Source organism: Myxocyprinus asiaticus, chromosome 7 (assembly GCF_019703515.2).
Source record: "Myxocyprinus asiaticus isolate MX2 ecotype Aquarium Trade chromosome 7, UBuf_Myxa_2, whole genome shotgun sequence".
NCBI classification, from domain to species: Eukaryota; Metazoa; Chordata; class Actinopteri; order Cypriniformes; family Catostomidae; genus Myxocyprinus; species Myxocyprinus asiaticus.
The window spans coordinates 45,025,248-45,046,311 of record NC_059350.1 but is presented as its reverse complement, the minus strand read 5'-3'; the positions used below and the strand labels follow the sequence as shown (position 1 = coordinate 45,046,311).

At 38.1% G+C, this 21,064-nt stretch overlaps 1 protein-coding gene across 2 annotated transcripts in view; it reads right to left on the bottom strand.

Annotated features, from left to right (window-relative positions):
* trpc5a (transient receptor potential cation channel, subfamily C, member 5a) overlaps nt 1-21,064 on the bottom strand; it is a 97,336-nt gene that overhangs the window by 68,411 nt on the left and 7,861 nt on the right. The window contains exons 1-2 of one of the 2 annotated variants that reach the window (XM_051701986.1): nt 6,307-6,393; nt 4,860-5,254 (exon numbers count right to left, since the gene is read on the bottom strand). In XM_051701986.1, coding sequence (XP_051557946.1) covers nt 4,860-5,254; nt 6,307-6,319 — 408 coding nt within the window. In that variant the 5' untranslated portion in view covers nt 6,320-6,393. Of the gene's footprint in view, nt 1-4,859; nt 5,255-6,306; nt 6,394-21,064 lie in introns of those variants that run through there. The other variant, XM_051701987.1, reaches the window with a different exon arrangement.

The window sequence follows — 21,064 nt, the reverse complement described above, 5'->3', positions numbered from 1 at the left end:
CCCTTCCTCTCTTTCACCTCATCTACTCTCTCTGTCTTTCACCTCAGTTTCTACCTTTTCTACCCATCTATCACATCCACACAAATCCAATGGTTTTACCATGTATCTGTGCGTAATTCAGGGTGAATTTACTAAACAGTTACACAACGTCTGTGTATGGTATTTCAGTGCTACACTCCAAACAATAATTTTCTTAAAAATGTTTTTCAGTAAAAACATCTAAACAGTCTTTTAAAAAGACAACAATTTGCCAATGGGGTTAGAGCTGTCTTTCACCTCATTTTCTACCTTTTCTACCCATCCATCACATCCACACACATCCAAAGGTCTTTCCATGTACCTGTGCATAATTTCTGGTACAAATTCATTAAACAGTTGTGTCACTTTTGTTTGTAGTTTTTCAGTACTACACTACAAACAATCACTAATCTTAATCAGTAATTGTTTTCCAGTAAAAATATCTTAACAGCCTTAAAACAAGATACATTTACTGGGAAGCACAACTTGTTTTCAAAAAATGATTTTTCTTACTCCACTTGACAATATTTTTTTTTCTTTCTTGTTTTAAGTATAAATCAAACACATTTTAGTGAAGTTTATACTTAAAAAAAAGAATAAGAAAAAAAACCTATTTGCCAATGAGGTAATAAAAATAAAAATAATCAAATGATCAATCTTTAATCGATATTCTTTGAAAACAAGTCTTATTATCTTATTAATTATTATCTTATCATAAATCCTATTACACAATTTTGCTTCTCAATTTATCTTGCTTTAATGTTGGTAGATATTTTGACTTGAAAATAAGTTTAAAATACTGATTAAGGAAATCTGCTTTAATTTAGTGAAACCTGCATCTAAATCATGCGTAGCGTCAGTTCAGGCAGGTCATGCTAGTCAAGCTCAGGGTGGGGTTATTTCCTGCACTCACTGCTCTGTCCATGCATGGCTGCATGGATGGAAGGAGAATTTGCCCAGCTTTAACTGTCTATAAGTGAATAAAGTATTCATTCAAGTATTAAAGTAAAGTATTAATTTGACAGAAGTGGTCCTCACAGTATTCCCTAATCAACCATAATCTAGTTTAACCAGGCTCTAAATGCAGTGAAATAGCGACCTTACTATATAAATAAAGTCATTCTTTTCAGCACAAACATGCCCCCTTTCTATTTAAATAAGCGTTAATTCAGTGCGATTAATTCTATAAAAAATAATGCGTTAAAAAAATAAACACAATTAATCATGTCCCGGTCCGTAATAATATAAATGCCTTCCATATAGGCAATTCAAGCATGGAGTACCACCTGTTTTCTCCAGGGGGCGTTAAGCGAAACTCGCTGTATAGGCAATGCACAGCTCATACAGATAGAGAACAAACCACACTTACTGAGAGCAGACAACACACCATAGCAATCCAGACACCTGAATCAGCTCTTAAAAATGTCAAACATCTGGACAGATGCCAGGTTATACAAATTTCTCCATCATTTGATCATAAAATGATGAATTTCTGCTGCATCCACGATCAATAGAAAATGCACACAAACATCTAGTTTTTAAGTACTGTTTTGTTTAGCGCCTTTTTCCGTTGGCAGCTATCAGAGGGCGAGATTCACTATTAGTGAATTCCCCCTCTGATTGTTTTTATCTCTGTTTCGGAGTCAAAGGCTGTGATGTACAAGTGACGTTAAAGTGGAGATGCCACTCACATCAATAAATGTGCAAACACAAACACACACTTTTCACATGCGTTTTTGAAAAAATTTCACATGCGTGACACCATTTATTTATTTTTAAGTGCTGGTATATGACCAAAATACACAATCCTATCATTAAGGCAGCCATCTCTGCCATGAAAACATTATGGAAATATGATTTGTGGTATGCCAGTGTTACAACCCAGCGAGTAAGTTAGGTTTGCAAACGCATTTTATTTTGAGATTTATTTTCAGTCCATTAGTATAACAGTCCTCCCCCAGAACTCCCAAGTGGCTGCAAGTGTTGCTATAGTGATAGCTATGCAAAATAGCCCATGCACTGCGAACGGCGGGCGCATGGTACATGGGCTAGATTCCAATTTAGGCCCCATGGCACTTCCTTAAACAATCTCACATGATGTATCTGCACCACTAGAGTTCACTTTATAAGACCAAATAATAAAGCAAAAAGAACAAACCTTGCTATTGGCTTTATTTCCCCTAATGCACCCTTAAAGGGATTCTGTCAGCATTTACTCACCCTCATGTTGTTCCAAACCTGAATGACTTTCTTCTATGTAAGACAAAAGGAGATGCAGTACGTTTCACTTTCATTGCTTTTTTCTCCTTCTGATTCCACAGAAGAAAGAAAGTTATATGGGGTTGAAATAACATGAGGATGTTTATCAAAAGTTTAATAATTAAAGAATTTAACCAGGCTCATTTTAGCTAGTTGTGAGTTAAAAGATTGATGTTAGTTTGAAAAACTTGGATATATTTAATTACAGAAGCATAAAGACTTCTCAATGGAATTGTTGCATATGAATAGAATGACTCAAAAAGTAATTTAGTGAGTTGCTGCAGATTCTGCACTTTCTATGCTCGGCTTCATCTTTATGTCATCTATATAGCTGGAGATTAGAGTGAATCTTTATGAAATTCTACTCCTTAAAAAATGCATTCATAACCCAAACCACTGATAAATTTATAGTGATAGCTTTTGTGTGCAGTGGCTTCTTTCTGGCCTTGTACTATATGAGTCAAATTGTGGGTCACAGTGAATGGTATGTCACATGCCCTTTTTAATTTTATGTTAGCAAAACTCACTTATAGGATTAGTTCACTGAAAAAAGAAAATTCTGCATCATTTACTCTTTTGAAACACATATGACTTTCTTTATTCTGCGGAACACAAAAGGAGATGTTTAGCATAATGTTTACACTGCTCTTTTCCAGACAATGAAAGTGAATGGTGACCACGGCTGTCAAGCAAGATTTTGAATGCAAGGCTTTTTAGTTAATAATGGCTTACATTTCAATCTGTTCCTCACAGAACACTATCACATTGCTCAGAAGACTTGAAGTTGTGATATGATTCTTTTATCATGTTTTTTGTCCATTTTAGAGCTTGACAGCCCCTGGTCACCATACACTTTCATTATATGGAAGATAGTTGCTTGGACATTCTGCTATAATTCTTCCATTTGTGTTCTACAGAAAAAAGTCATACAGGTTCAGGAACAACAAAAATAGTTGAACTATCCCTTTAAAGTTTCATTCCCATTCACCCTCCACTGGCTGCGAAATGAAGCGTGTCCCTGTCGCAAAACACGATCTGTGAGAATACAGGAATGAAAACAGTTGAAGTTAATCTACCCTTGAATGAGTGGAAAGATTAGAGGATAACAAAATGCAATCCAATAAAGGTTTGCTATGCTACATGAGGTGAAAATCAAATCTGAATCAAATCTCTGCCATCTCATCTTTTCTATTAATTTTGGAACACCCACTCATCTAAACACTTGCACACAGTGGATAACCACAATGAACAGTTCTCACATGCATGTCACACTGTTAAGAAATAACATGGTCACTCACTCAATATACGCAAACACAAGTAATTAGTCATTTCACAAATACATAAACACAGACGAAATACATATGCAAATACTGTATTGTAATGTACAACACCGTTCATGCACTGCTACTAAATCTACTAGCCTGATCTCAAGAAAATGATGTGACTGTAGCGACAGTTTTGCAAAATTTCATATTTTCTCCCAATAAGATGAGGTTTTTAAGGTTAACGCTCATTCAAGTTTTAAATCAACTAAACTCAATAAAACCTCAATAAAAGTGTTTTTCTACGTAAAAAAGCACTAGACAGACAATTTTTGACACAGTGTTGGGTATAATTCAATAATGAAGTATAATACAAAAGTATAATTTCTTTTTGGTCAAAAAAGTAGTGTATACATTGCATTTTCAATTCCTGTAATCAGATTACAGTTACTGACTTTCAGTTAATTTACTTTTAAGTACATAATAGGATTATGATTATTTATAATATATTATTTATGTAGAATACATTCATTATGGCCCCGTAACAAGTCATTGTAAGGGAGACATGTGAAGTGCTGAGTGTATGACTTGTGTAACAATTAACAAGAAAGAAATATTGTTTTGAATTTGTTGAGAGGAAAAGTGTTTTAGAAAGTAACTTAAAAGTACAGTAATTAGTAATGCAATTACTTTTTCAGTGAAGTAATTAGTAAAGTAATCTGATTACAATTTTAGAGAAATAATGAGTAATTTGTAGTGGATTACTATTTTTATTAACTTACCCAACACTGTTTGACCGTTCCACCACATATTGCCTTTTACAGTGTCAAGCGTCTCTTGCCTGATTGGCATGCTTTTTAGACCCAGTGCCAGGTTAAAAAGAATGTCAGCTTTTAAAAACATGTCTCAAGACACCTGCGTTCTGTTTTATTCCTTGCGCTGCATCTAACTTTTTTAGCGCAATACGATGTTCGTTTGAATGGCACCATATGAATTAGTCTTTAAATTAATCGGTCAAAAAGATTCACAAATTTGTATTAGTTTAACAACTCACTCAATTACTGAATCTGTTGTGTTGTGGATGCTGGTGTACCCTGCCACACTTCATAACTAGTTTAACTAGCAGACAAGTTTGGTCAAGCAGCTTCACCAGAAAGACCATGCTTGTCGACTAGCTTTACCAGCAAATTCTGCAGGTAAACCAGCTAGATAAAGTACAAAACCATCATTAACCAGCTTGGACCAGCATGGAACTTCAAACTGTTCTAAGCAGGTCTTTTCAGCAGGGAAATTGCATTTAAGAGCTCAACACAAACAAACCTGTTTCTCTCCACTGGGTTTCCTGTGGGACAGCAGTAACTCCACGGCTCCCACCACTTCTTTGCGGATGGCGTAGAGCAAAGCGTCTCCAGTGTTCACCCCATGATCCAAAAGAAGTTCCATCACCTCAAGGTTCTCATTCTCGATCGCTATTAGTAGCGCACTGCGGCCTAATGGATCCACACAGTTTACATCAATATTGTAATACACCTCAGCCTCACGCAGTGCATGTTGGACCCCCGCGTAGTCGCCCTTTTCCACAGCTGAAAGGAAAGAACGCTCCTCTGGCGAAAGCTCTAATTCCGCCCGGACTATCTGAAGAGGGATTCTGTCCCGGTACGGAGAGTAGCTGCTCTTTTTGTAGTAGAGATGGGACATGGGATTCATGATGAATGCTGGTAGAGAGAGAATCAGAGATAGAGAAACTGTAATCATTTAACAGTCAATAACAAAGCTGACTTGCTGTAGTAGTGATGTAGTGAAGTAGTGATGCTACTAACTTAAAGGTGAAGTGTGTAATAGTATCACCAAATGGAATTACAAAAATAATGTTTTCAAACTAGTTTCCCCAAACACTCTCGTCTTCCAGTGGTCGAAAAACAGCTCCACCCATTCAGGCCTTCAGAATTTCCACAGAATCCCTCAACACTGCAGTGAATAGGCATCTAAAGTCAGATTGCCAGATTCATCAGCCAATCAGATTAATTTATTTGTTCTTGGTGGGTGTGGTCTTTAGGATATGTCCCCATCCAGGCCTTCTAGCTGGCCTTGAGTGACACAATCACGCTTTAAGTGATGTACATAATTTGAAAGCGAAGAGCGTGAGATCTTGCTGATGAGTCGGCTGTCATCACTGCCTCATCACCATTGAGAAAGAGATCCTTATGGATTTAAAAACCTGAGATGTTCTGCATGATTGTGTGACTGATTAATTAAACAGGAAAGGAGGACTGATTTTCACTCCAAGCAAACTGGTTAGTGCTTTTTTCATTGTTATAGCAACATCAGGAGTTTTCTAATTGTAAATTAGGCTGCTTGAGCATTCAGTGTCGGTTTAAGTTTTGAAAAGTAGCCGTGTACCCTGATGAAACAAAAAGTATCAAAATTTTAAACCGCAAATATTATTAGAGAGTTTTTTCTTGGTATTAGACCTCCTTGGTTCTGGCTTTTGTGCGTGGATGTGTTTTTAAAATGTCAATTGGTATTATTTGTTGACTGCCACGTAATGTATGATATGCATATGGTGTCTTATTCGTGAAACTGTGTTTCCTTTATGGCATGAATCGCACTGAAGGCCTAGACTTAAAATGCATGGGCCGCTGCTGGTATCAGCATGTATCTGAGGCCTGCATTGCTGCAATAGGGGCTGTTCAAACAGGATGTTAGATGGAGTGCAACAAAACGGAACAGAACGAGAGGATCTCAAGATGCGCTTTTCCAAACTTACCTGCATTGCTCATGCTGCCAAGACTTCCATCTAAGGGGCCTTTCGCCAAATGGTTTTTGTATCCATCCTCGCTGTTTTTAAGTTGTTTTTCTGTGTACATTCAGGGTTGGGAGGGTTACTTTTAAAATGTTTTTCACTACAGATTACAGAATACATGCTGTAAAATGTCATTTATAACGTATTTCATTAGATTTCTCAAGGTCAGTAACGTATTCTAAATACTTTAGATTACTTCTTCAGCACTGGTAGATTTTTTCACTTGTTTTGACTATAAAAACTCTGTCTGTACAGTCAGACAACATACACATTGAAAATACATTCCCTGAAAAAAGCCTAAATATCTTATGTAGTGTAGCTTCTAAAACAAGATGAAGTAAATTGATCTTGTTTTAAGGATTTTAAAATATTTTACAGAAAAACAATACAAAAATTTGCATCAAGAATAAGATTTTTGCCAAATTATCAAAGGTCTTACAAGAAAAAATAAATAAATATGATCTAACGTGGATTTTCTTCATTAAGAAAATATGATTGTGCCTGGTAACAGGCGCATGTAGAATGGCTAGAAATAGCATTTTAGCTTCCCTTACAAAAATCGAGATTTTTGAGAATTTGCCACTCATTATTTTCACATGTAAATGATTTTTGCGGCGAACTTGCGACAAATTGTTTGCTGCAGGTTTACCACTACCTGTGAAGAGCTGCAAACTTCTGCAAAACATTTGTGGTGAATCACAAGGTCATTTGCATGTAAAAATAATAAGTGGAAAATTTGCGGCAAAATTGTGGCAAGTTTGCAGCTAGTTTGCCAGAACTCAAGATTTTTTGTAAGGGTTAGCATAAAGCTAAATGTTGACATGACAATTTACACAAGCTTTATTTCTATTTCTGCTGCTCCAAACTTACTTTAAACTTATTTCTCTGTCTGCTCATATGAATATAACACATCTTATGAAAGTATTTCACCACTGTTCAAACACGTTTTGAATCAAATAATTTATATGGATAAATGTTTTCCAACTGAATAGACTCAATTTTAAATGGAACAAATTACAATAAAATGCAACGTAATCTCTGTAGTAATCAAAATACTTTTTGAGTGTAACTGTATTCTGATTACCAACTGGAATAAAGTTACTTATATTTTGTATTTTAAATACGTAATCCCGTTACATGTATTTTGTTACTTTACAAACCTGTGTACATTATGTGCGTTAGATGCGTCTTGCTGTTTTTTCAGCATCTTGGTGCGCTATGTTTTTAGATGCCATGTCAAGTTAAAAAGAACTTTAAAAATGTGTCTCGAGACTCCAGCGTTCTGTTATGTTAGCAGCACTGCATCTTGCAATCAGTCTGAAGTCTTTGTCAGTGATTGGCATTGGGAAATCCGATTTATTTTAGTGAATTAGTACATTTACAGTTCATTGAAATGCATCTATTCACTGTTTAATTGCATTCAGTCCCTTCGCAGATTCTTGTGCGGCATTTTACTTAATTTTTGCAGTGATATACAAAATAATATTAATTACAACCATTTTACAAAATAATATTTGATTCATATTTTTTTTAATTTAGTTTGTTGTTTTTATTCAGATAAAATAGCTTCAACATAGTTAGCTACTTTCTGTTATTAGCTAGCAGTGTAGCTAACTACCTTTTCAAAAAGGGTAGCTACAGTAGCTTGACTGTGGTTTAACTACTTGAAATTATAAGTAACTTGTTGCTTAACAAGCTTCCTCGCTGGCTAAATGGCAGTGGAAATGGTATACATTTGGCAAATTATATCTCTTTTCTAATAGCACAGACATTATTGCTATGATCTTAAAGAGCAAAGGCATCAGGCCATAATTTTCCAAGTTTGTTGAGTGACTTTGAATTAGTGATAAAGTATACTCGCAGATAGATGTGAAAAATTAATAGGTTAACATTATGTTAAGACTACGTCTTAACTCTAAAATGACTTTTTAATACATTTCCGGGTGTGATTGATGCTTTGAGTAATTTTTCTTAATGGTCATAATATGGCACAAGCAACAGCTAACACTATTATTATGTTCAGTCATCATACTGTAGTGCCAATATTTCAGCTTGGTTACAACAAAACATCATTTGCAATGCTTTCTGTGAGAAACTGACACAATACATGACTTTTCCTCAGGTTTCCATTGAAAGGGGAGGTACAGCACATGCAGATAGATGTGTATGTGTGTTCTTGTGTCTTGTGACACATGATGGCATTAACACACCCTATTGTCACTTTTGTTTCAGAGGAAGCCATTTGGATAATGGAGAGGGTTAAAATTTAATAGTTATAGATGTAACTGCTGACAACGATAATTGAAGTAATCACATTTTATGTTTTACTGCTATTTGCCTTTGATATGTGTAAAAGGGCTCATAATTTAACAGTAAACAACTACCTTTAATCCATCCATGGCACCCTTGCAACCGCGAAGCAATGCACTAAAGACCACTCTGAACCCGAGCATTGTGGTATAGCAACTTTTGCATGGACAAGAATCACACACTCAAAATCCCTAAACAGAGACCAAAATTTCTAACAATAACTCTTCCTAGAGCTTTCAAGCTACATCTCCCAAGCTCAGCACAGACCTTCAGACTGTTCTGGAATAGTGTGCTCTAACTTTTCTAATTGAAAGGACTTACGGTTTTCACACAAAAGACAATCAAAAATGGAAAAAACCCACTGACTTATCTATCCATCTCTCTATCTATGATATGGTTTATCTGACTATCTATCTGATGGTCTGTCTGTCTGATGTTTTTTCTGTCTGTATTTCTGGTCTGTAAAACCTTTAACACTATTTTAAACTTTAAGGCAAGTTTTTATCATGCCAATATCAAAGTTTGACAAACTTTACCAATCTAGTTGTACTTGTGCTATAAAGTTTTCTAAATCGTGAGACTACTTTTCTAGGTGACAAACTTTTGGTTATACATTCCCGCTGTAATTTATTGAGTTTTCAGAACATGTAAATAGTTTTACGGAAAATTACGTCATATCCCCTCTACTGTACAATATGTTCCTTTCTGGTGCCGTCATGTGGATAACAAGTGAAAGTAACCGCACTGACATTTTTAACTGGTCACTAGGTGACACAAAGCAACCTTATGCTGAAAATAATCCAAAATATTATTTTAAGGAAACCCAACATCGGTGGCAGCTTTGTTTGGTCTGTATAGAAGAGACATATCTTTGTTTTTGTCAGCTGTGACGCTTTGTGTCTATAGACCAAATACAATCTATTGTTCTGTTCTATTAATCAAATAGGAAAACCAGTGAACTATTTGGTGTCGTTAGGAAGTTGTGCCAGTTTACTTGCAGTTTTTAATCTTCATCTCAAATCATTCCAGAGCTTTCAGTTCACCATGTGAAAATAATATTCCACTAATTTGAAAATAAATGGAAGGGCTTGTGTAATTACTGTGAGTGACTGCTTGATGTTGTTGCTTCTTGCTTTGATCTTCTTCTCGAAAGAAGATGAACAGGCACACCATGTGGCGTCTTCCATATGGTCTCGCTTCAACAGACATCACACGCATACAGTACACACACGCACACACACACACACACACACACACACTTAATAGCACGCTCAGACTCATTAGCACCCAATTCACATGTTGTGTTCAGTTTTACATTATAGGGACTAAGTAGAGTCTAATAGATGTAGATCCCTTAATCCTCTGTTTACATACATGTCATGCTATCCATAATTTAGATATTATGTCTTTTTCATTGAGGTCCCAGTTGTAGCTGTAGCCTACGACTTCATTTACAAGCATATACAATGGCAAGAATTTTTTTTTATCTCATCTTCAAAGTCACAAGTATAGACAAAGCACAATGTGCTTCATCTAACAACACACAAACAATTATAATATTTTGTGTCTTTATTGAACACATCCCATTAAACCTTCACAGTGCTGTGGAAAAAGTATGTGAAACATAGGATTTAATAACTGGCCGATCTTCCTTTGGCTGCAATAACCTCAACCAAGCATTTCTGGCAGCTGCGGATTAGACCTGCACAATATTTATTTGGACCATTCTTCCTTACAGAACTGTTTCAGCTCAGCCATATTCTTAGTATGCATCACTCAACTTCTACAGAGTTTCATCTGGCGCACAGCAACCCTGACATTATCCTGAGGGATATTTTGATAAACTTGGGAATTCATTTTTCCCTCGATGGTGACTATCGTTCCAGGCCCCAAAGCACAAAAGCAGTCACAATTCATGATACTCCCTCCACCGTACTTCACCGTTGGGATGATGTTGGTATGTGGGGCCCTTTTTACACCATACGTAGTGCCGCGTGTTCTTCCCAAAAAATTCAACCTTAGTTTCTTCAGTCCACAAAACATTTTCCCCGTAGCGTTGTGGAGTGTCTTGCCTTTGGCAAACTTCAAGTGTGCAGCAATGTTTTTGTTGGAATGCAGAAGCTTCCTTAATGGTGTCCTGCCATGGACACCATGGCTGTTTCATGTATAGTAGACTCATGGACAGAGATGTTAACCAGTTAATGGCCACTTCTAGGGAGAGTAGCCAAGTACTAAATCATCTCCCAATTTGTCTAATTGTGGACAGATGAATATTTAAGCTCTTCAAGAGAACTTTTTAGCACTTTCCAGCTTCATGTAAAGCAACAATTCTTGATTGTAGGTCTTCTGAAATCTCTTTTTTGAGAGGCATGGTCCACGTCAGCAGATGCTTCTTGTGAATAGCAAACTCAAAATGTTTAAATGCTTTTTATACAGTTAGTCAAAATAGCTCTAACCCCCACCTCCAATCTCGTTTCATTAATTGGATGCCAGGTTTACCAACTCCTGACTCTGATTAGCTTTTTTCTTTCTTTCTTTCTTTCTTTCTTTCTTTAGCCTAGGGACTCACTTAATTTTTCCACAGCACTGTTAATGTTTAATGGGATGTGTTCAATAAAGACATGAAATATTATAATTGTTTGTGTGTTGTTAGCTTAAGCACATTGTGCTTTGTCTATTCTTGTGACTTTAATGAAGATGAGATCACATTTTATGAGCAATTATTGTAGAAAACCAGCTAATTTCAAAGGTTTCACATACTTTTTCTTGCCACTGTATATATGTTTATTATTGTATAACATTTGCATTAAAAATAGATAGCTAGATAGATAGATAGATAGATAGATAGATAGATAGACAGATAGATAGATAGAAAAGTTTCACCAGAAACTTTTCACTCACTCCATTTTAAGTTCTGTCAGTGTCCGAAGTTAACTATGTTTGTGTATAATCCTTATGTCAAATACTTCAATGTACTCAATTTATTAACAAAAATTCATATTTCATGCAAAAGTATGTATACCTAGGGCTAAAATATCATATTAAAAAATATTTCTGATGCTACGTTTTATTATTATTTTATTATTTTTTTGGATGAATTGTTGTCACTTTTGGTGGCATTTTTGCCTCGAGCCCATGTTAATTTCTCACTCTTAGTTCTGTTTCCCAACAATGCAAAATCTTCACACCATGTAATGTAAATCCCATGCTCGAGAACACATTAGTGCTCTGTGCACTTGCCCCCACTGCAGCTGATGCATCCACACAGCTTTCTGCTCTTTAATGCTAATTTATAGATACTGGATAGGCACGTGGTGCAACAGAACCTTTCCAGGATCAATACTGTTTGCAAAATGGATCCTGGTTGCTGCAGGAACAAGTAAAACATTATGCTCACATTTTGTCAGTTCTTTTGCCTAAAAAGCAAAGACTGAGTTTAAGAGCTGAAAAGTAGGTTTAATGGGCTTTTCTTAAAAATAAAATGTTTAGAAATATAGCTCATTCACAGCCTTACATTCTGCTGATTTACTGTCTAATACCATCTCCTTCCAGACATTTTTGCATCAATTCAAATATGTTTACCTTTTCCTGTGGCGCTACTGATGACTCAGAGACAAAGGTTCTTGTCCTGTGTGAAAAAGTAATTGTGGAATGAATCGTGTTCACCCTTTCAGTAAATAGAATTTTTATCCACTTACAGTTAGGTTTAGGGTTTGGGTGTATGGTTAATATAGTATTATTCCTGTTGACTGTTTTACATCATTTACAACTAAAAAACAACTTGCTTTACAACTCACTTTTAGTGCCACTCTGTGGACATTTCACATGAGAACTGGAGCTCAGACATGCCCAAATGTTCAACAACATTTCCAGCTTCATCAGCTGGGGGCAGTGATTTTAATTTCAATAAGAACTTTCAACCTATTGTCACCAAATTCACTGTCAGATCAGTCTGAACAAATAAAGAAATAACCAATGGATTACTGAAGTTGTCTCTGCATATTAAGCTGGGACAGGTAAAATTACACACTTCACCTTTAAGTAAAGTGGCCAGTAGTATTGGACTGCAGTGTTTAGGGTACATACTGTATAAACAGTATTTTTGGAATCTGTATCAGACTGAGATTGACAAAAATCTGTAAACATAGTCAGTGATTTTCAAGTTGCTACATTATTTCCAACAATTCACAACCCTTCCTTTACCCTCCTCCTTACCCCGATGAGAAGAAAAAGGAAGGAGTCCCCTACTAAGCACTACTCTGACCAAGCAATTATCTTTGAAGTTTAATCGCAGATGGCTTAATTGTGTAATTAATCTGTGGTTCTCAGGCCTCTAAGGGCTGCTTATCTCGGAGGAATATCATTAGAGTATAAGATGGGCCAGGCATTAGCTGATAAATTAGACATAAACTAAGTGTGCAGGACAATCCTAGATGATTGAGTTCGAGAGTCATTTTGGTGTTCTTGAACTCAGTGATACTTTGTTCCATAGCATCTCCAAACCTTAATTCAAACCACAGTCACTGCAACAATAAACCATATCATCTGAAACTGAAATATTAATTATTTGTCTTCACTCAGATCTAATATTGTCTGATAGATTTACAGTGGGGTCCAAAATTCTGAGACCACAATGAATATCTGTGAACTTTTTCTTCTTCTTTTTTATTTTTATGTTTATTTATTTTTTTATTTTTTTATTAAACCTGGTAATAAAGAGGATGTTTTGAAAGATTTTGAAAAACTTAAAAGAAAGGCTATGAATAAGAACTAGTTAACATTCTGCATTGTTTGTAGGCCACTAATCAAATGTAAGCAAATGTAAACTTTAACCATGCTCATTCCTTTATAGAAAAGGTCAGATTTCCTTGCTTCCAACAAAGAACATAAGATGCTCTTTAACATTCCCAAATCATGGTTGGATAACATGGACCATCAGGTTTTGCACAAACGTTTGTCAATGCCAGCTTGACTGCATGCTGTCAATTTTTAAAATCAACTTCTCACTCAAATTGTTATGCTGACAATATAATTTGTAAAAAAAATGTTTTATTAAATAAGAAAATATTGCAAGCATTTATACTAGTGGTTACTAGACTTTTTTGGACCCGTAGTATTTACTAAATTAATAAAACGTGATCTAAAATTAACATTTATGCTTTGTCTTACAGTATCTGTATATGACATATTTTGCAACTTGGATTTCAATTATATATATATATATATATATATATATATATATATATATATATATATATATATAATATTTCAATTGTTCTGCTGAAACTACTTTTTACTTTCCCAGTTTTCTTTTTTTAACAGCAATAATAGACAAACAGTCAAAAAAGAGACACACTGTGCTGTGGGGAAATAACTTGTACGATCAATGAAAAAACACTGACGGGGTCTGAGCAGACATATTGATTAAATCAATACATCAATAAGTATTTTACAGATTGGATCAGACAGAATATGGATCTCTCAGAAACCTCAGGAGAATAAACAAAAGAGGCTTTTAAGAACTCAGTTTGGCTTGTCTGGTCCTCTGTGATGAGTAAATAAAACATAAAAAAATGGCCCTCACGCAGCACACTGGTGCCTTCAAGACAGTTTCCTTAAATTATGGCAATGCAGGGATTAGCACATATAGCTCAAGACATAGCTGGCAGGGATGGCGTGCAACCGGGCAGACATTTACGGGTATTAGAGACATCAGTAATTTAAGCACGCCATCTTAGAGGGTACAAAACAACAGAGGTGTTTGCGAAGGATGCCACGTTAACACAACTGTAATCCAATTAAATTTGTGGCTGTGCTGTGTGTGCGTGAGTGTGTGTGTGTGTGTGTGTGTGCATGTGTATGTGTGTGTTTAGAGAGAGATAGACAGTCTAAAACTGTCTGCATAGATAAAATAATACATTGTATTTGGGAAAAAAAAACTCTTTCACCTTAAGTCTGCTTACATGTAGTATATACATTTTTGTGTTTGATGTCATAAAAGGAATGCTAAAGAGCCATCTAAACACCATTTTCTTTCTACTTCTACCAAAAGGCTTTTGAATGCTTGATTTTACTTGGTTTACGGCTGTTCTAAGGTGTGCAATTATTTTCAGTATATGCACGGCTATGAAGTAGTTCTTGTCTTGACCGCATAACGGTTCCATATCACTTCACCAAATTATTTCAGTTATATCAAAGAGCATCACAGGCTACCACACCAAAATAACCAAATTAAACATAGAGATTGCTAAGTAAATTGAATAAGAATGAAAAATAATATCTATAATATCCTAAATGTATTTAAATATCTGTGGAAAGCACCCTCATGTTCTCTCTCTCTCTCTCTCTCTCTCTCTCTCTCTCACTCACTCTTTCGCTCTTAGCCCCCTACACACACATAACTCACTGAGCACTTTATTAGGATCACCTGTGCACCTGCTTATTTATGTGATTATCTAATCTGCCAATCATGTGGCAGCAGTGCAATGCATAAAATCATGCAGATATGGGTCAGGAGCTTCAGTTAATGTTCACATCGACCATCAGAATGGGGAAAACATTTTATCTCAGTAATTTTGACCGTGGCATGATTGTTGGTGCCAGACGGGCTGGTTTTAGTATTTCTGTAGCTGCTGATCTCCTGGAATTTTCACACACAACAGTCTCTAGAGTTTACTCAGAATGGTGCCAAAACACAAAAGCATCCAGTGAGCAGCAGTTCTGCGGACGGAAATGCCTTGTTGATGAGAGAGGTCAACGGAGAATGGCCAGACTGGTTCGAGCTAACAGAAAGGCTACGGTAACTCAGATAACCACTCTGTACATTTGTAGTGAGCAGAATAGCATCTCAGAATGTACAACATGTCGAACCTTGATGCAGATGGGCTACAACAGCAGAAGACCATGTCGGGTTCCACTTCTGCCAACCAAGAACAGAAAGCTGAGGCTGCAGTGGCCACAGGCTCACCAAAACTGGGCAGTTGAAGACTGGAAAAACGTAGCCTGGTCTGATGAATCTTGATTTCTGCTGAGGCACACAAATGGTAGGGTCAGAATTTGGCATCAACAGCATGAATCCATGGACCCGACCTGCCTTGTGTCAACAGTCCAGGCTGGTGGTAGTGGTGTAATGGTGTGGGGAATGTTTTCTTGGCACATTTTGGGCCCGTTAATACTAATCAATCATCGCTTGAATGCCACTGCCTATTTGAATAAAACAGTTTAGCAACTGAAAAGCTCCATACAAGAATGGCGATGCTACCACCCTGCTACTGAGAAGTGTAGTATACTCCAATAAGTGCTTAAAATACGTGATTTAGTGCAGTAATTACTCCAATAAGTGCTTAAATGAAGTAGTTACTCATATAAGTGCTTAAAAGCAGCCCAACCTCTGTTACTAGTTCTAAAGTGTCACTTTAAAACTAGCAATGAAGGCTTTTGCTGTATCAAAGCAAGACACTGAATCCATGGTGTAAGAAAGTAGTTCTACTCACAAGAGTGTTTTAAGGACTAAACCTGAAAATTTCTTGAGATAAAATCCTGAAAGATGTTTTGAGATGTGGTAACCGAGTTATAAGTGGAATAGTTGACTCTGGCCAGTTGAATTATTAAAAAATAGTGCTCTGCTTCGCTTTGTGGCTGCATTTTCACCTTGGGGTGTGCATTATTTTCTTTAAAATTCAACAGTTCAGGTGTATGGTGCATATTTTACAGTTTAAAAATATGTGCATATTTAAACTTAAGGTTTCTTATAGAGGACAATCCAAAATCCTTATCTATGTATCAATCAATCAACCAATCAATCAATCAATCATCAACCCTCCAGCCAGCCAGCAACTGCTTAGAATCTCCCAACCCATCATTTGACATCAATGATGGCGAATACCATTGGTTCTCATTTGTCATGTGTTTTCAGATATGCAATATACAGTATTTCAAAGCGGAAATTAGATTTAAAAGCTATGGTGAAAGTGTCATGGTTACTTGCATAACCTCCATTCCCTGATGGAGTGAACGAGATGTTGTGTCGATGTAGTGACACTAGGGGTCACTCTTGGGAGCCCGAGATACCTCTGGTCTTTGATAAAAGGCCAATAAAAATTGGCGAGTGGTATTTGCATGCCACTCCCCCGGACATACGGGTATAAAAGGAGCTGGTATACAACCACTCATTCAGATTTTATGCTGAGGAGCCGAGACAAGGTCCGGCCATTTCAGCAGGTAGTTCAGCTTTGTGGCAGGAGGGACACAACGTCTCGTTCCCTCCATCAGGGAACGGAGGTTACGCAAGTAACCATGACATTCCCTATCTGTCACTCACTCGACGTTGTGTCGATGTAGTGACACTAGGGGTCCCTATACGAAATGCCACAACTGGCTGAACTGTGTTACGTGAACTGGCGGTGTGTGACGGGCAGACCACTGTGTGCCTCATAGCCAGTGCACCAGGCTGACACGTAACCTCCCCCAACATAGTTATGAGTGTCGAACGGCCCTTTGGAAACAAGTTGACTACCCAAAAGATAGAGACAGGCTAGCCCAGTCGTGGCCTCTTTTCCCTTTCTTTTTTTCCACTCCTTAAAAAAGAAGGGGGATTATTTGACTGGGCCGCCAGGTCTAGTCGGGGGGTGTCCCCCCCAAGGGGAGGACACTGCGGAGACCACACCTCGCCCAAAGAGAGGGGGGGATATTTAAGTGGAAAAATACGTCACATGGTCTTGCCGACCATGTGGAGAGTCTCATGGTAGATCCTACCCAATGGGGAAGGAGTTACTACAAACATGGGGACTGTGGCAGAGGGGGCTCTGCCGAAGGAAGATGCAGTTTGCCAACAGGGAAACGAATTAGTGGAAGATATACATCGCATGGGGTTACCTTACAGGGAACCGCCATATGCGGAGCACCTACCCCAGAACAGGGCTCTTAGTTAGCACGTGTACTGGGCTGGCAGCAAGTCTCTCCGAAAACTCGACTGCCACAGGGCTTGGAGGAAGTCAACCAGGGAACATAGTTTGTGAACACTACTGGGAATTAATGGCGCATGTCTTCAGCTCAGAGGAGGTGAAAGGCGCTATGTGCAAGTGATACATCCGGCCGGCTAACCCGGGCTTATCCGCTTGTATTGCGTGCCACTACCTGGGATGAAACCAGTTCCACCCGGAGGTTGTAGAACCTTGCAAAAGTGTTGGGTGTTTCCCAGCCCACTGCTCTGCAAATGTCTGTTAGAGAGGCAACCCTGGCCAGGGCCAAGGAGGCCGCTATTCCCCTGGTAGAATGGGCTTATAGCCCTACCAGGGGTGGCACGTCCTGGGCGTGATATGCCATAGCTATGGCGTCAATGAGCCAGTGGGCGATCCTCTGCTTGGAGACAGCGCTTCCTTTCCGCTGTGCACCAAAGCAGACAAAGAGCTGCTCAGAGATCCTAAAGCTCTGCGTGCGATCCAAATAGATGCGTAAAGCACGCACCGGACACAGCGACGACAGGGCTGGGTCTGCCTCCTCCTGGGGCAGCACTCGCAGGTTCACCACCTGGTCCCTAAAAGGGGTCATGGGAACCTTGGGCACATAGCCCGGTCAGGGTCTCAGGATCACATGAGAGTAGCCCGCACTGAACTTCAGGCACGTTTCGCTGACAGAGAACGCTTGCAGGTCTCCTACCCTCTTGATGGAAGTGAGTGCAGTCAGGAGGGCAGTCTTCAAAGAGAGTGCCTTAAACTCAGCTGACTGCAAAGGCTCAAAGGGGGCTCTCTGTAGACCCTGAAGAACTACAGAGAGGCCCTATGAGGGAACGAGGCACGGTCTGGAGGGATTCAGCCTCCTGGCACCTCTCAGGAACATGATGATCAGGTTGTGCTTCCCTAAGGACTTACCGTCCACTGTGTCGTGGTGTGCTGCTATAGCAGCAACGTACACCTTCAAGTTGAAAGGGGACAGCCACCCTTCCCACCTTTCCTGCAGGAAGGAAAGCACCGATCCGACTGCACATCTCTGGGGGTCTTCCCGTCAGGAAGAACACCACTTAGCGAACAGATGCCACTTAAAGGCATACAGGCGCCTCGTAGAGGGGGCCCTAGCCTGAATGATCGTGTCTACCACCGCGGGTGGTAGACCGCTTAGGTCTTCTGCATCCCGTCCAGGGGCCAGACATGGAGATTTCAGAGGTCTGGTCGCGGGTGCCAGATGGTGCCCCGTCCCTGAGAAAGAAGGTCCGTTGTCATGGACATGTCCTCGCAATGAGTACATGACCCATCCACGAATGCTGTCTCCGCGTAAGCAGTGCCCAGACACGAAAGACAGTGATCGTGACCGTCAGAAGGTGAGAGATAACGAGTGCAACCAGGAATAACACACAAAGGAAAGGCATCTTTAAAAAGATGCGTCTTTAAAAAGACGTTCCGTGTGTGCCGCTCTTTTAGAGAAATATACTCTTTTAGAGAAATATACTCTTTTGGAGAAATATACTCTTATTTCTGCCGAAGCGCCCAGGGGCATTCTCTGCAGTGCACCAGTGCAGAGAAGGGAGAAGCCGCTGAAATGTGCCGTCAGATCCAGCAGAGGTGAATGAACAGTCATGGGAATTCAGCTCAGTGAGCATGACCGTTCGGCTCCGAAGAGAAACTCTGAATGAGTGGTTGCATACCAGCTCCTTTTATACCCGTATTTCAGGGGGAGTGGCATGCAAATACCACACACCAATTTTCATTGGCCTTTTATCAAAGACCAGAGGTGTCTCGGGCTCCCAAGAGTGACCCCTAGTGTCACTACATCGACACAACGTCGAGTGAGTGACAGACAGGGAATGGAAGATTTTCATTGTATAATCACTTTAATTACAGTCTGTTCCTCATATAACTATCATGTGCCATCAGAATACTTAAAATATAGCGCATGAGTCATATTGACTTTTATGGTGCTTTTTTGTAATTTCTGGAGCTTGACAGCCTCTGTTCACTGTATGATTTCATTGTATGGAAAAAATCAACATGCACATTCTTCAAAATTCTTTCTTCATTTTTGTGTTACATGGAAGAAAGAAATTCTTCCTGTATTGGAACAACCTGGTTTGGAGTTAGTAAATAATGGCAAGATTTTCCTTTTTTGGTGAACTATTACAATATCTTGACATGCTTTGTAATTGTTTTAATTTTGATCAATAATAGAATTGGTTGTATAAACAACTGAAGCATCCTGCATAGCAAATCCAGCTCTTAATTCAAGCATATCTGCACACTTCTGTAAAACAGATCTTCTTTTCTTTTTAATCCCCTAATCACACCTAAATCTATTCCCAACAGCCTGTCTCCAGGTTAACCTTTTTTGCTATAGATAATTAACAATTCATTCTCCCCCTGACATTTGTAACATGCACACACTCACAAATGCAATTTTCTATAATTTTTCCATGTCAACAAACTCGCTGGTCTATGGAAGGGCTCTTTAATTCTGTTGCAACAATAATTATGGGAAAGAATAAGCCGTGAGTGAGTTCATCTTGTGAGTCATTTTCGGGGTTAAGAGCTGTTCGCCTTGACATATGGAGACACTGTGGCAGTGATGTTGAGCATCAGAGTGAGAGTTTAATATGCCAGGCACGTTAAGCTACTCTCCTCTCACCGAACTTAGGATGCACTTCAAAGCCATGCTTTTGTCATGTCTAAAAATGTGTCATCAATGGGGGCTGGGATCAAAGATGCAGTTTTGTGTCTCTCTGTGTGTGAGTTGGTGTGTTTACAGAGAAATATTCTATATTCTCATATGGCAAGCAGGGTTGGGGAATAACAGAATATTTGTAACGGGATTACATATTTAAAATACAAAATATAAGTAACTGTATTCTACTACAGTTACATTTTAAATCATTGGTAATTAGAATACAGTTACATTCAAAAAGTATTTTGATTACTGAAGAGATTACTTTGCATTTTATTGTCATTTGTTTCATTTAATATTTAGTCCTTTCAGATGGAAAACATTTATACATATAAATGATGCGATCCAAAGTGCATTTGAACAGCGGTGAAACACTTTCTTATGATGTGTTACATTCATACGAGCAGACAGAGAAGTATGTTTGAAGAAAGTTTGGAGCACAAGAAATAGAAATAAACCTTGTGTAAATTGTCAGCTTTATGCTAAGCTAAAATGCTATTTCTAGCCATTTTACATGCACGTTACCAGGCACGATCATATTTTTTTATCAAGAAAATTCATGTTAGATTATAATTCCTTTTTTTCTAGTAAGATCTTTGATATTAGGGCAAAAATCATATTCTTGATAATAATTTTTGTATTGTTTTCCTGTAAAAATATCTAAAAATCCTTAAAACAAGATCAATTTGATTGATCTAGTTTTAGAAACAACACTGCATAAGATATTTAGGTTTTTCAGAGAATGTATTTTTAACGTGTATTT